General features: G+C 43.7%; 1 protein-coding gene across 5 annotated transcripts in view; it reads left to right on the forward strand.

Annotated features, from left to right (window-relative positions):
• Positions 1-16,284, forward strand: part of LOC112254331 (ras association domain-containing protein 5) — a 64,483-nt gene that overhangs the window by 44,299 nt on the left and 3,900 nt on the right. For 2 of the 5 annotated variants that reach the window (XM_024426774.2, XM_024426775.2), the window contains exon 1: positions 3,182-4,314. The exons of the other annotated variants lie outside the window; for them this stretch is intronic. In XM_024426774.2, the coding sequence (XP_024282542.1) occupies positions 4,198-4,314 (117 nt within the window). In that variant the 5' untranslated portion in view covers positions 3,182-4,197. Of the gene's footprint in view, positions 1-3,181; positions 4,315-16,284 lie in introns of those variants that run through there. 5 annotated transcript variants of the gene reach the window in all.

Here is a 16,284-nt window from a genome sequence, read left to right on the forward strand (position 1 = left end):
GGACAGATTGACATGCGTATCATTAACGTTAGCTCCATGTGTACATCCAATGGACCAATGGTACTTTTCTCTAAGTCCCTCTTTGTGGCACCTGACCACACTACTGAACGGTCGTCCAGGTGCAACAAAACGGGTGCTTACGGGACCCGCCTTGTTGACAGTGCTGTTAAGAAGGCAGAGCAGCACTTTATTACAGACAGACATCCCCCATCTTAGCTACTGTGGTATCAGTATGTTTTGACTGTGACAGTTTACAATCCAGGGTTACTTCAAGCAGTTTAGTCTCCTCGACTTGCTCAATTTCCACATTATTCATTACAATATTTAGTTGGGAGTTTGGGGTTCAGTGAGTGATTTGTTCCAAATACAATGCTTTTAGTTTCATAAATAGTTAGGGCTATAACTTATTCCTTGCCACCCACTCTGAAACCAACTGCAGCCATTGGTTAAGGGTTGCAGTCATTTCAGTCGCTGTCATAGCGGACGTGTGTTGAGACATCAGCATACAGAGAGACACACTCAAATAACCATAATTCCATTACACAATTTCTGATGCATAACGTGCCTTCCATTTTTTATTTTCCTGCAAAAGTAATGGCAGGAAATGTGTTCCCTATGCCTCTACTGCCATTCATTCCAACAAGGCTAGTTTTGGATTTCTCCCTGACCAAGATGGCTGCCATTATGGAACTTTGAGGGTTTATGACATAGTCCCTCTAGTAATTTAATAAGACCTCTAACTGTTCTTGGCCTCTGTGAGCACAGATGCGTTAGATGTTTGTCTGCCCACACTGCCTACGACATGGAAGCACACACACATGCACCCGAACACAAGACATGCACACACACTCACACAGACACCAGAAGAGGCTTTCTCGCAATTCTGCTTTCATGTTAGCAGACTCGGATCTTGCTGGTTTTAGCTATCAAGGTCCTAAATATTTTCAGGTGTTCACGCACATGAAGTATAACTGTATCTCTCTATCAAATTAATATCTGACCTTTTAACTGAGGGTGTCTGTGTGAGCAGGTGTAAATGTGGACCTGCGTGTTTCTGTTGTGATACTGGCACCTCTGCTCTCAAAGCCCACACACTCTGGCACTGCCTAGAGTGAGCCAGATAACACACACACACAATACACATCTCTATCGGTGTGTAACGAGTACGCTGGCAATTGTGTAGCCATGCCTAGAGGCCAAATACCACACTGCTACCATGGATCACACACACACAGACACACACACACACACACACACAATGTAATCTACTTCCAAAATCACCACGTGTAGGAGAGAGAGCATGAGCGAATGTGAGAAATAGCGTGACAGAATGCCGATGGGGTGACCTTGCAAACGTCACTAGAGGGAAGAAAATAGACACCTTATCCAAGTGTGGTGCTCGTGGAGTATAAGTGTAATGTGCTACAGTGACAAGGACCTGTGTGTTAGAGCTGAGGGCTGCAGTGGAGGGCCAGTTGATTATCTCTGTAACCTGGAGTCATGTTAAACTCTTGTCTGGTGTGCAGGCTGAGGGTGTCTTGTGAACTCAGAGGCTGAAATGGGTACACTATTGCTGCACCAGAGACCTGATGAGAGATGACCGCTCACATCTCAAGGCCCTTCTCCCTCGTCAACTCTATACTCTCTCTCTCTCTCTCTCTCTTTTCCTCTCCCTCCCGCTTTCTCTTTCTCTTTTGTGCTTACAGCAGCAGAGATCGATCACCCTTTTCGCCAAAACACTCATTGTGTTTCATTGAGTCAGACTGGAGCCTAGTAAGGGTTGGCTGGGCTTTATCGACTCTGGGAAAGGTAGGGGTTTGGGAGGGGCTGAGATGGGATGGGGGTGTGGTCTGTCAATGAGCTCCTCTCAACCTCCCCACCACCCACTGTCCCCATCTGTCTCGCTCTGTCCCCATCCTTCTCCCTCCACAGTGATGATGGTAATGGAGTTGACGGCTGTCTCTGCTGGTAGACTAATCTGTTGTCAGCTGATACTGACCTGGAGAGAGGCAGGCAGCTCTTTGCCTGTCTGTGGTTAGCACTGGTTGGAGAGACAGACAGCTCTCTGTCTGTCTGTTGTTACCACTGGAGAGAGACAGACAGCTCTCCCAACAATCTTTCAGAATCTAATCAACCTCTGACAGGGGGGATGGCTTGAGGAGATGGACAGGCTCCATCTCTTTAATGGAGGATATGTCTCCTCTGACGGAACAGCCTCTCTCTCTTTGACAGCTGTCTGTTAATCGAATGTTTTAATGAATAACCTGCTGTATGCCTTGAGTTGGTTGTGATTTAGAGAAAGACCAAAGCTAGATATTGTTCTCTGACTTAGACGCACACACATGCACGTACTCGTACACACCGGCACACACACGTACACACACCGTACATATACACACACTATATACACACACATTATTTGGTAGTCCATCTCTATTTTGACAGGGGCATTAGCTGGACCCTGTTCATATGGTCAAGACCAGGGCCAGAGGGCAGAGGGGACAGGTCAGGGGTCATCTTCATCACTGACCCCTGGGGGACGATCACGTGACCTCCAAGCTTGGTTTCTCCTAAAACCAACAGACAATCGTACCCATGTTTTCAATTCCTCTTTATGGAACTAGACCTCATGAGGTTCTCTGAGATTCCTGTTCTTGATCATCACCAGTGCTTGACTTGGAATTAAATGGGTTCCAGTACTCATTTTGGGTGCTGGTACTGTTTTATATTTAGGTACAGGAACTACACAATAATGTTGAGCTAATATTCTATAAGAGGTACAAGAACTCAAGCAGTAGGACCTGTACTTGGTTCCGCTGTGTTTCTGAGCATGTTGATAAGAGTGTTGATAAGAGTGTATGTATAATGCAGTAAGATGATCAGTTCTCTGCTCTTCTCCGGGTCTTTATACATCTGGAGGTTTCTCTCATGCAGCATTGGTAGCGCTAAGGCAAAGCACAGCAGCCATGTTAATGAGTGGCTTCCTGCTCATGCATATCAGGTGTTATGAGCTGTGAGGACGCATCTCTCTGTCTCTCTCTCTCTCTCTCTCCTCCTCTCTCGCTCTCTCTCTCTCAGAGGATGTGGCTGGGCTGAGCTGGGTGCCGTTGCTTGCAGGAAGAGAGAGAATGGGGGGAGGGTGTTTTTGTAGCTCTGCAGAAAACTCGTTGGCAGATAAGACTCAACCACAGATGGTTGAGCAAGGCTGTGAGAGAGAGAGGAAGAGAGAGAGCAAAACAAACACAAAAGGAGAGAGAGCGAGTGGGAGGTGCAGCGCGTAGGATTCTCTGTTAGTCCGTGAGTCTGAGAAGAAGAGAGGAGAAGAGAGGAGAAACCGCTGAATGTCAGAAGCCTGCAGCAGCCTGGGTCTCTTCCCTAAGAACCAAGGACTACACTCACACAGCCATACAGCACAGGCCCACTGCAGTCTGGAGCCACTGACCTGAACTACAGTTACCGAAGTGTGTGTGTGTGTGTGTGTGTGTGTGTGTGTGTGTGTGTGTGTGTGTGTGTGTGTGTGTGTGTGTGTGGGAGAGAGCCTGTCAGAGTAATTGATGTGAGCGTGTGTCTGAATGGGTAAACAGCAGTACCCTGCTGAAGTAATTTGTGTGTGTGTGCACCCATTCACAGTTCTTATTAGCTGATCAACACACACAGCTGCAGGGCAGGAGGGGGTTGAAGGGGAAGTGTGTGTGAGGCATTCAGGTGAGCAGGGTTAACTGACTCTGTGACACCAATGTGTGTGTGTGTGTGTGATATCGGGGTCAGAGCACACACACGACAGGAGGAAGTGACACGTCTCTACTCGCGCTCTCGGATTTCCTGAAGCCTCTCCGGTGACACGAGGAGCACTGATAGGACCCGAATCTGAGCTGACCTCACCCCTGATTCTGGAGCCCAAGCTTATCTGGGTACCTACAGACACAAGACTGTGGAGGACTGGCAGTGGATGTTTGGAATCGAGAGGCGCCACTTGGACTGTGAGCCGTACGTGTGTCCCTATACTGACCTACTGAGGTGACTGACTGTGGATGCATCGTGGATGTGAAGGGCTCTGGGACTGTGAGCGTTGTGAACAGTGAGTGTGGCTGAATGCCTCTCCAGACAGAGTATTTCCCCCTCGGGGACAATCAGGTTTCCTCCTGCTGCTCTGCTGGGTGTTTATAGGCAGCCGCGGGCTCAAATTGAAGCCCTTAAATGACGGGCAGCAACAGCATGAGCAGCGGCTACTGCAGTCTGGACGAGGAGGGCGAAGACTTCACCTTCTTCACCGCAAAGAGTTCCTTCTTCCGCCAGCCCCCAAAGCTGGTTAAGGTACGACAGAGATGTTATTTTTTTAAAGATGGAGGGGTATGTTTCGCTTCATGTTGTGTCCATTTTTTATGCCCGAAAAAGGAGAAGCGTTGAGTAAGTGTGTGTGGTAACACTATGTGGATGGTCCATCGGTAGAGGCATTTCAACTATCTCTAGCTCTAACCCTTATCCCTAACCGTAATCTTGGCAAGCATTTGCTTATCAACAGATTGGTTGGCCATCTGTAGAGGGTCTTCAGATAGAATATCCGGACTATCCAAATAAAGTGTGACCGTTTTGTGTTTTACTGTGTGTGTGTGTGTGTGTGACAGAGGTGTGCCTGCATTCGATCAGCTATCCATGCAGCCTTCCTTGTAGGAGCCCCTCTAGGACAGTTCTTCATGGCTTAAAATGCAAAGGACTGCATAGCAGCAATATGGTAATGGTTCATCGACAGCCCTCGCCTGTCGCTGTTTCCGTAGAAACAGGGAAGTTAGTTAAATAGTTACACACATCCGTTGTTCAGTGTGAGTTTTGCTATAGCTGTCATTCTCGCTCTTCCACGTTTTTTTCTTTTCGCTTAGCATAATTCAGCTGGTCAATGTAACCATAGCAACGGCGGATCTCACTGATTCTGCTTTGAGATCGGAACTCCACAGGAGCGCGCGCACGCACACACACACTTTTAATGTTGCAGAGCAGTGGTGATGCCGTTTTTGGAGCTTGTTTGTCTGTTCATGTAAATAGTAAGCAGTTGTATAACAGTGGACTGCAACTGTGTCGTGTAAAGTTACAGAATAATATGTACTACATATTTATGCAGAAAACACCCCCACACCACACTCACAGCTCCACTGGGAGATTGTTCTTAAGGCTTTTAACGGGCTACATGACCTTCTCTCTCGCTCTCTCACACACACACACACACACACACAAGGAGGTGTAGGAAGCAAACGTTTGCTGATTAGGACAGAGGGCATAGAGATGCTGTTGTTTTACAAACACACTTACACAGACACACACACACACACACACTTACACAGACACACACAGACACTTACACACAAGCCTTTGTCCGTGTGATCTCAATACCTGCAGTGCCTCTGCTCTCTGGTTTGGAAAGAGCACCATCATTAAATAATTCAGCCCCAGCCCTGTGTCTGTCTGTTTGGAGTTTGAGTTGCCAGAGTAGAGACTGTTGTGTGTTGGGGACTTTGGAAGGCCAGAGTGGAGATTGTTGTGCCCCAAAAACAAAGGACCCAGTCTTAAACCACGACCCAAAGTTTCCAATTCCCCATAAACTGTAAGAACGATACCGTGCGGTAGCAACTGTCTCTCAGTACAGGAAAACCACCCTGTCACTCACTAACGTTTGAATATGAAAAACAGACATGCAAATATAGGAAAGCCACAGTTTGCCTGTACTCTCCGACACAATCTACTAGAGTGTCAGTTTACTCTTGTTGTTGTCTACAATGGCTCCAGCCACAGATCTGAAATCAGCTTTAGCATCAGCTCTCCAAACCCTAATCCTGACCATAATGGGAGAAACCCTACCTCTGGGGTCTAGGGGCTTTTTCTTCCTACTCCCCAGCCCTACTCCATCAACCTAATGGACATGGCAGTTTCACTGCTACGGATTCCAGCTTTAATGACCTCTGAACTGGAAGCACTTTGCCTCCCACAGAAGAAACGCAGAAGGAATGGCGCCAATGCAAACCCAGCGAAACAGACACACGCACATTTACATGCATTTATAAACTCTCTCTCTCTCTCTCGAACGCTGTCTCACTCACCCTAGTTGAATGTTAAAGCTGGCTGATCTGGAGCAGTAGGCTCCTCTCTTGACATTAATTCACAAAGAAAAGAGGACCTCTAATCTCCTCCCTCCTGTCCTGATGAGCATGTTCGTCAGTGTCGTGTGTGTGTGTGTGTGTGTGTGTGGTTACTGCTGTGGAGTGCTCCCTTGCTCTAAAGGGAGCTTTGATGTCGTGGAAATGAATGAATTAGTAAAATCACCAGTGTTTATAATTAATGTCACAGAGATACACGTACACACACACACACGTCTACATGTGCTTGTGTGTGTCTGTCTGTGTCTGCGCACACCGAGCTGTGAAATGGAATCAGTGCTGGGGTTGGATCATGTGTTTCTTCCATTCGACACTTTGACCCACTAACAGAGCTCAGCTAAGGTGCGCAAGCAGGAGTGTGAGTGCGTATTCGTGTCTGTCTGGCGCTTGCTGATTACAAGAGGAGGGAACGTGATTGGGGGAGATACGACACTGAATGAAAGTATGAAACTAGTAGCACAGGGAAACGCACACACCTGGTCTACTGTCTATGCCGTCTGTGAAATGGGGAAACGAGGCGTGGGTTAGAGCTTCCATTACAGGATCTGTGCCTCTCTTTTCCCCTGCCTCCCTCACTCAGTCACTCCCTTATGTCACCTCCACCGCTCATTATCCTAGCGGCACTCTGCTATCGCAGCTGTCACAGCTCATCTACAGGAGTTCATTTGGCTATCAGAGACTTGGGGAGCTAAGTGTGGTCTCCTCTCCCGTGTGCCTCCTTTACTGGAGCAGTCTGCTCAGGGCTCAATGGTGTTGTGGACCGCCGTTATACCAGCCCGGATCCATTTCGGAGAGATCGTTTCATAGAGTTGTACGTGGGTTTCATTCTCTGTGATGTCTGTATGGCAGTGTTGTGGGATATGAGTCCTCTACAGGCTCACTCTAGACCGTAATGGCCACAGCGGTGCGTGACACCAGGGGTGTTGTGTCACCTGATCACGTCCAACGACCATGTGCCACGACAGGAAGTGGGTTTTGTGTTGCCGTGGTAACGGTGACGTGTAGAACTGAAGCATGGCGCCTCAAGTACAAAGACGTACTTTGCTTTTTATTTAAAAAATATATAAATATGTCTGCTCGGCCCACATGCCCACACTCTCTATGTATGTAATGTATACCATAACTATGTATTTATACTGTGATCCTCCCATTATATGGAATGCCCACCGCCTTCACATGTCATGTCTGCTAAAATGTTTTACTTGGTTCTTCAATGATAGACGGAATAGATAAGGTTAACTTTGATTCTACACAAGTAAAGACCAACAAAATCCAATTTATTACATGGAATGTGCACGCGCTCCATGATGAGTAAAATAACATATGTTTCTTGAACATTTAAAGAGATATTGTCAGCAGATGTGGTTTTCTAGCTAGAGTTACATTTTTTTTAATAGAAATTGAACATTTAAAGAGGAGCTGGGTTGGAGAGGCCTATGCTGCCACCTAATGTAGTAATAGCAGAGGTGTAGGCATCCTGATAAATAAGAATACACCATTTTCCGTTATATCCCAGCACATGGACCAAGAAGGCCATTTTCTAATGATGAATTGTACCTTACATGGTGAAAATTGCACATTGATTTCATTGTATATTCCACCAGTGACAAATCTGCTGATTTTAGATAGAAATCAAGCTATATTAGATTAAATCCAGACAGGAACTATTATTTTAGCAGGGGACCTAAATTATACATTCGATAAGATTAACAGACATATTCATTTTAAAAAGTCTGATTTAGGGAGCCTCCGAAGAGGCTGAACATGTTCATCTCTACACATATTTTACAGGACACCTGGAGATTTATTCCCAACTACAAAATACTATTCCTTTTTTTCTCAAAGTAAAAAAAAACGATTCAAGAATTGACTACATTTTTTTCTGAAATGCGCTCAACTATTTACTGGATTAAAAAAGTAATGATGTAGTCATATCGGATCATTACACCAATAGAAAATACATATAGCGACAGAATTTATAGAATGAACAGAGCACATGTATTATATACTTAAATGAAAAGTAATTTGGGATACCTTTTAAGGCATACGTTAGGGGGATGATAATCTCATACTCAGTAAAAATTCAACTTGGTTTTGAAATTAAAATGAAAGAAAAATAAATCACCATCTTAGAAAAAGCGCATAAAAAATCTTGACAAAGGAAAGAAGAAAATAACATTTTGGAACTTAATCAGGAATTCCGTCTTTTGCATTTGAGATCCAACAACTACAGGTTAAACTCAAATAAAGCATACTACGTAATGGCAAATAAACCTGTTAAATATATTGCAGCTTTCACAAAATGAATACATGCTAAACCAGTTATAATTTTAATAGATAAAGTTACAAAAGCGGTAATTAGAAACAACAATGTTTAAAAGATTATATGAAAATCTGAATACAAATCTGAATTGTTGGACTGATCCTACAGCCTTCTTAGACTCCACAAATTTGAAGCAATTATCAGCAGACAGAAATGAATCACTAAAAATAGAGGTCACCTAAACATAAATATTAGATACTGTTAAAACATTAGTGCGGAGAAAAGCACCAGGTATGGATGCTTTTCCTATAGAATTCTATTCAACATTTTGGGACAAAGTAGCCCCCTTATTTACACAAATGACAACACACGTCACTCAATGCTGTACACCCTAATTCCATGTATCAAACAGTTATTTCAGTTATATTAAAACCAGGAAAATCTGGAGGATCCCCTGCTCATTATAAATCCACAAGTTTAATCAATTGTGACAAAATAATAACAAAGATCAATCAAACAGGGTTTGATACTTTAAAAAAAATATAAGAACATGTTTAAATGTAATACAATACACAAAAAACAAGATATAGATATATCAATAATGGCTGTGGAATCCGAGAAGGCTTTTGACCGCCTTGAATGGCCTTTTCTATTCAAAACTTTGGAAGCTTTCAACTTTCCAGATGAAATAATACATTGTAAAAAAATGTTTTATACATGTCCTAAAGCAAAAATATGCACAAATAAAACTTTAGAAAGGGGCACAAGACAGGGGTGTCCCTTCTCTCCCCTCCTGTATGTACTGGCAATTGTTCCAATTGCAGAAACATTTGGGCCCTGTCTAATTCTAACAGGTATCTGTATTGGTAAACAGGATTATAAACCTTAAAACTTATTTGCAAATTATCTCCTGATATACCTGACCAATATTGAAAACTCAATGCTCCCTTTGCTAAAACTATTTTCAGAATACTCAAAAATCTCAGGATAAAAAATGTACATGGAAAACCTCCAAAATAATGGCAATACGAAAAAGAAAATAACTCACGATCTACAGCAATCCTTTAAGTGGACCACAAAAAATGACATACATAGGATTAATAAGTGACGACAAATATATAAAGATAACTTTATTCCATCACTCAACAATATGAAAGCAGATCAATTTAAATGGAATAATCTCCCCATACATTTTACAGGTAGAATAAACCTCTTTTAGAATGGCATGGCTGCCAAAGTTTTTGCATTTCTTTTCTGTAATACTAATTACCCCACCGAAGACACAAAAAGGTATACTCTGTCATAGGACTTTTTATATGGGCAAATAAAATTAATAGAATAAAAAGGAAGATTTACATCTTAAGTCAGAGGGTGGTTTTAACCCTCCAGATGTTGGATTGTATCAACTCGCTACTCAAGGCTTTTACTTGCGACATATAGTTAAATGCACTAAAGAGGAAAAATGGGTACATATTGATAATGCGCATGCTCATTCCCAGAACCTTTTTAGGTGTCTGTTTTTAAATGACAAAGCTAAGCACATGAACAACTTCATAGTTAAGAATACTATGACAACATGGAAGAAATTGAAACGTATTCTACAAGAACCAATATCCCTTCCTAAAAACAATACTTGGTAGCTTTTCAGAATTCACCAATAAATTTGTCCACATTGAAAACTAAAGGTATAGAAATTGTAAATGTCGTGGTTAAAGGAAATGCATTTATTTCCATGACAGAATTAAAGTCATTTTGGACTAACCAATAATACAGTATGTAGATAGTTTCATCAGAGCAACCTTGAGGGAAAAGGATGTTCATATTATAGGAAATATATACAAAACCTTGCAGAGCATATCCAACTGACAATCTCTTAGAAAAAAATATAAACTATTGGAACCAGGACTTAAAAAGTAGTGATGTTGGTGCAATATGTAGGGAAAGTTTGAGCATAACTAACAAAGTTGCAGTTAATGAAAATGTACACTTAATCCAGTGTAAACGAATGTATAGAATTTATTATACGAGACAACATTCTCAAATTCTACAGTACAACAGAGTCGTGTCTTAAGTGTAAATAATAATAAACACTCAATAATCCATGCTTTCTGGGAACGCTGTAAAGTCTGGAAGTTGGGGGAGGAGCTAGAAAGTTGGCTGTCAGAAGTATTACAATGTTAACTTACTTTGTAATCTGTCTGTCTGCATATTTCAAGACATGCATATGGAGGTGCAGTGGGATACCTGATGGGTTGGCTGATTCTCTTCTCAATCAATCATCTTGAAAAAATGTATTCTAAAAGAAATCAATCCACCTTCATTAACACGATGGAAAAATCAAGTCCGTGGGTTACAGAGAGAAACAAAATGGTTCAGTTTCAGGCTATGTGGTGGAAAGTGATTCGGGCACTGGAGATGGGGGTGTGTGTTAGTGGGTCTGGGCAGGTGTGATGTGGTTGATGTTTGTATGATGTTGTCATTTAGATGTGTATGTTGTCTATTGTTTTAGAAAATGTTTTATTTTTTAAGAGTAAAAATAAAGACCTAACGTTCTGAGACAAAGTCTGAGATGAGGGTGCAGCTCAGGTCAGGGTTAGGTAATCCAGTATCAGGACGCCCACAGACATCACTTAAAAGTTCTGTTTTGGAAAATGTTTATGACACTAAAGTGCTGGAACCTTCTGTAAGCTGGTATCTGAGAGTGAGCCACGGAGTACCCAGGCGAATATGAGTCATCACCATTTAGCGTTGAGGGGAATGTTTTTAGTAAATGTTGAATGTTAAGCTGTTGTGTTTGTTGCCTGAATCTGTTTGTAATGTTTCTGGGCAACACTGCAGCCTCAGATGACACTGGCCGTGTCCGAATACCCATACTAGCGTACTACATATTTAAACTGTATATTATGTACTTATTGCCACATACTATTTAGCATGTACCATTTAGTAAAAGGTATGCAGTATGCCATGGCCGCAACGCAGTAGCAGCTCCTGACTGGCTGAGTAGGTGGGGTGGGGACGAGTGCGATGGATTTTTCTAAATTCAACAGACATGCTTCAGATTAACCAGCCTGATAATAGCTCATTTCCAATTCGATTAATTTTCTCTGAACTCTGAATAGGAATGGAGTTTTAGGCTGGTTATAGTCAGACTATTACATTCGACCTATACCCTAGCCCATATAGCCCATCTATCCTAATTAAAATGGACTGAAGACAGAAACAGGTCATGTGGTTCCATTACAACATATTTATTCATGAAACCAAAGTGCTCTAACATACAGTATCAGTCATAAGTTTGGACACACCTACTCATTCAAGGGTTTTTCTTTATTTGGACTATTTTCTACATTGTAGAATAATAGTGAAGACATCAAAACCATGAAATAGCACATACATGTAGTAACCAAAAAAGTATTAAACAAATCCAAATATATTTTGTATTTGAGATTCTTCAAAGAATCCACCCTTTGTCATGATGACAGCTTTGCACACTTTTGGCATTCTCTCAACCAGCTTCATGAGGTAGTCCCCTGGAATGCATTTCAATTAACAGGTGTGCCATGTTAAAAGTTAATTTGTGGGATTTCTTTACTTTATTATGCGTTTGAGCCAATCAGTTGTGTTGTGACAAGGTAGGGGAGGTATACTGAAGATAGCCCTTTTTGGTAAAAGACCACGTCCATATTATGTCAAGAACAGCTCAAATAAGCAAAGAGAAACGACAGTCCATCATTACTTTAAGACATGAATGTCAGTCAATGTGGAAAATGTCAAGAACTTTTAACGTTTTTTCAAGTGCTGTCGCAAAAACCATCAAACACTATGATAAAACTAGCTCTCATGAGGACCGCCACAGGAAAGGAAGACCCAGAGTTACCTCTGCTGCAGAAGAGAAAGTTCATTAGAGTTACCAGCCTCAGATATCGGAAATGAACTGCACCTCAGATTGCAGCCCAAATGAATGCTTCACAAAGTTTGATCCTGTCAAAGTGGGAGCAACAACAACCTCCAATGTGTGAGCCATGTGCACTTTCCCTGGCTGTGGATGTCTGGGAGCCCTGGTCTGGCTTTGGGTATTCTGGTTTACTTTCCCTGGCTGTGGATGTCTGGGAGCCCTGGGTCTGGCTTTGGGTATTCTGGTTTACTTTCCCTGGCTGTGGATGTCTGGGAGCCCTGGGTCTGGCTTTGGGTATTCTGGTTTACTTTCTCTGGCTGTGGATATCTGGGAGCCCTGGGTCTGGCTTTGGGTATTCTGGTTTACTTTCCCTGGCTGTGGATGTCTGGGAGCCCTGGGTCTGGCTTTGGGTATTCTGGTTTACTTTCTCTGGCTGTGGATATCTGGGAGCCCTGGGTCTGGCTTTGGGTATTCTGGTTTACTTTCTCTGGCTGTGGATGTCTGGGAGCCCTGGGTCTGAGTTGGGGTATTCTGGTTTACTTTCTCTGGCTGTGGATGTCTGGGAGCCCTGGGTCTGAGTTGGGGTATTCTGGTTTACTTTCTTTGGCTGTGGATGTCTGGGAGCCTTGGGTCTGAGTTTGGATATTCTGGTTTACTTTCTCTTGGCCTGAGCTCTGTGTGGGTGTGGTCGGCCATGGACCCGGCAGGGGTGAATTGTCCTACTATTCTATTGTCCTCTGACCATTCTCTCTCTCACTTCTAGAGGAATGCACAGAGGGGAGGGAGAGAACTATATTTAGCAGTTAGGAAACATCAAGCCACAAACACAGGAATTCCTGAGAGACTTGAGAGTTTTCAAGAACTAAGAACTAGTGAAGGAGGATTTTTCAACTCTGACCCTGGAATCTTGTGTCTCAGCCTCATGGCAAAATGTGTAGAATGGCAGGAAATTAGCTTTAAAACTGCTAAATGTTCTCTCCTCTTCATGGCAAAATCAAATAATATTTTTACAATATTTTACAACTGGTGTAGATTTGACTGTGAATTGCTTACTTACGAGCCCTTTACCAACAATGCAGAGTTAAAAAGTAAGAAAAGATTAGCAAATAAGAATTTTTTTTTTTTAACAATATCGAGGCTATATACAAGGAGTACCGGTACCGAGTCAATTTGGGGAGTTTCTCCCATTCTTCTCTGCAGATCCTCTCTAGCTCTGTCAGGTTGGTAGAAAGCGTTGCTGCACAGCTATGTTCAGGTCTCTCCAGAGATGTTCGATCGGGTTCAAGTCCGGGCTCTGGCTGGGCCACTCAAAGACATTCAGAGACTTGTCCCGAAGCCACTCCTGCATTGTCTTGGCAGTGTGTTTAGGGTCGTTGTCCTGTTGGAAGGTCAACCTTCACCCCAGTCTGAAGTTCTGAACGTTCTGGAGCAGGTTTTCATCTAAGATCTGTACTTTGCTCCATTAATTTTTGGCTCGATCCTGATTAGTCTTACAGTCCCTGCCGTCTGAATACTTTACGAAGGCACGATGCATATGCTTTATAATGATTTTGAATGACACTTCCGGTTTTGGCAGGAAATACCAGGTTACCCGGGAGAAAAGTCATTTATTTTCAGGATGGAACATTTGTAAAATACATAGAAAATATTCAACCCTAGTTTAGATCATGATCGAGCCTTAGTGATGTGGACACCAAGGAACTTGAAGCTCTCGACCCACTCCACTACAGCCCCATCAATGTGAATGGGGGCATGCTCGGTCCTGTTGTCCACGATCAGCTCCTTTTGTCTTGCTGACGTTGAGGGAATGGTTGTTGTCCTGGCACTACACTGCCAGGTCTCTGTCCTCCTCCCTGTAGGTTGTCTCATCGTCGTTGGTGATCAGGCATACCACCGTTACGTCATCTGCAAACATGATGACGGTGTTGGAGTCCTGCGTAGCCACACAGTCATGGGTGAACAGGGAGTACAGGAGGGGACTAAGCACGCACCCTTGAGGGGCCCCCCGTGTTGAGGGTCCCCCGTGTTGAGGGTCAGCGTGGCGGATGTGTTTTTGCCTACCCTGACCAACTTGTGGCGGCCCGTCAGGAAGTTCAGGATCCAGTTCCAGAGGGAGGTGTTTAATCCCAGGGTCATTGGAATATCTTAGTGAAGAATAGCATGAGATGAGCTATAAAACAGCAGGGGGGGGTTGGGGAAGTGCCCCGGCGTCCCAAATGCCATAGTCTGACCCTGCCTATGTGTGAGGCAGGTGTGTGTGTTCAAAATGCGTCTCTATGGCATATAGCAACCTAAATGTATATAAAAAATATATACAGTCTGCAGTGGAGTATTTTCCCCATCAGCAGACATTGAATTGCACATAATACAGTAATGCTGTGCCAATCCTTTAGCTTTGATGTTGCAGGAATGTTCATGCTGTTTCAAGGTCTTTAGTCTCGCGGTTGTTTAGAGATGGTCAGTTTGACATTTTATACCAGTTTGCCCAAAGCTCACTCTGCGTTCTCACATCATTAACTCTTACTGCACTGGAACCTGCCAAGATAAACACACACACACACACACACACACTAAGCCGTAAACGCACAGCAAACGTAACTCTCCGCCTGAGCAGATTGTTCATGGAGGAGAGAAGTTAATGGGTCTGTCATGAGACAAGAGAGGATTGAAGAAAGGGAAGACGCCACGTCCCGTTCATACTGAACCTACTCCCCATCTCTGCTCAACGCAAGCCAATATATACTGCACCCTCACCACACACACACACAGACACGCGTATACAAAGTGACTGTACTGAATGAAGCAGAATCTGTCCCCTCACGCCCTGAGGACTCCCATACATAAAAGATTCCTGCCCTGCATTCTCTCTCTCTCTCTCTCTTCCCCTAGCTGTCTATCGCTCACACAACCGTGTCCCAGAAAAAGAGAGTGAAAAGGAGGAGAAAAAAAAGAACAGCATCCACATAAGAGGATGCATCTATAAATAACCCAGTCAAACTCTGTGTTGCTAAGGCTTGCTCAGCAACCATGCCTCCCCATGTTCTCTCCTCTTCTTGCCTCCTCTCCCCCGTTCTCATCATCCCTTCGCGCCTCATCATCCCCCATCTCTCCTTCATGTCTCCCTCACCCCCATAATGAGCGAGCCTCATGATGAGCCCTTCACTCACACTGCATGGTGGGAGGGGGAGTTTTGTGCTTTTTCGTGGCCTAAGCAGTTGGAGAGATTGGAGCTGTCCGAGTGACTGCCAGTAGGGATGAAGAGGGAGAGAACGGGGGGAGAGAAAGATGGAGCGAGACTGAGAAAAAGAGCAACACAGAGACATAGAGTCATAGTTTCAGTGTAATTCTCTATGTCTCTGCTCCATTCAGAATATTTCCTGCCTCCTGTTCAGTCTGTGGGGGCAACTGCAGTGTTGTGTCATGCTGGGGCTTGGGAGGATGGGAGGAGGAGGAAGGGAAAGGGAGACAAGAATGAGGAGTCACGCAACATTCTATAAATGTTAGAGCCCAATGGGCAATGTACAGAAGTGTGTGCGTGCGTGTGTGTGTGGACGTGTTTAACTATTCTTGTGGGGACCAAAAGTCCCCATAAGAATAGTAAAAATATAACAATTCGACCAACTGGGGACATTGTCAGTCCCCACGAGGTCAAATGCTATTTATAGGGGGTTTAGGGTTAAGGTTAGAATTAGGGTTAGGAGCTAGGGTTAAGGTTAGGTTTTTGGGTTAGGGTAAGAGTACAGTTAGGGTTAGGGAAAATAGGATTTTGAATGGAACTGAATTGTGTGTCCCCACAAGGTTAGCTGTACAAGACTGAGTGTGTGTGCGCGCGCACAGTGCACCCTGGGTTCTTAGGCCTAAGTGTAAACTCCACTGCGCCCTCTGTTGTTTGGAGTGATAGCAGCAGACTGAAAGAAACATCATATATAGTCCAGGTGTCCTCAGGTCTGAGTCATAATGACTGCTCTGTCTGTGTCAAC

The sequence above is a fragment of the Oncorhynchus tshawytscha genome, linkage group LG07, assembly GCF_018296145.1.
Source record: "Oncorhynchus tshawytscha isolate Ot180627B linkage group LG07, Otsh_v2.0, whole genome shotgun sequence".
Lineage (NCBI taxonomy): Eukaryota > Metazoa > Chordata > Actinopteri > Salmoniformes > Salmonidae > Oncorhynchus > Oncorhynchus tshawytscha.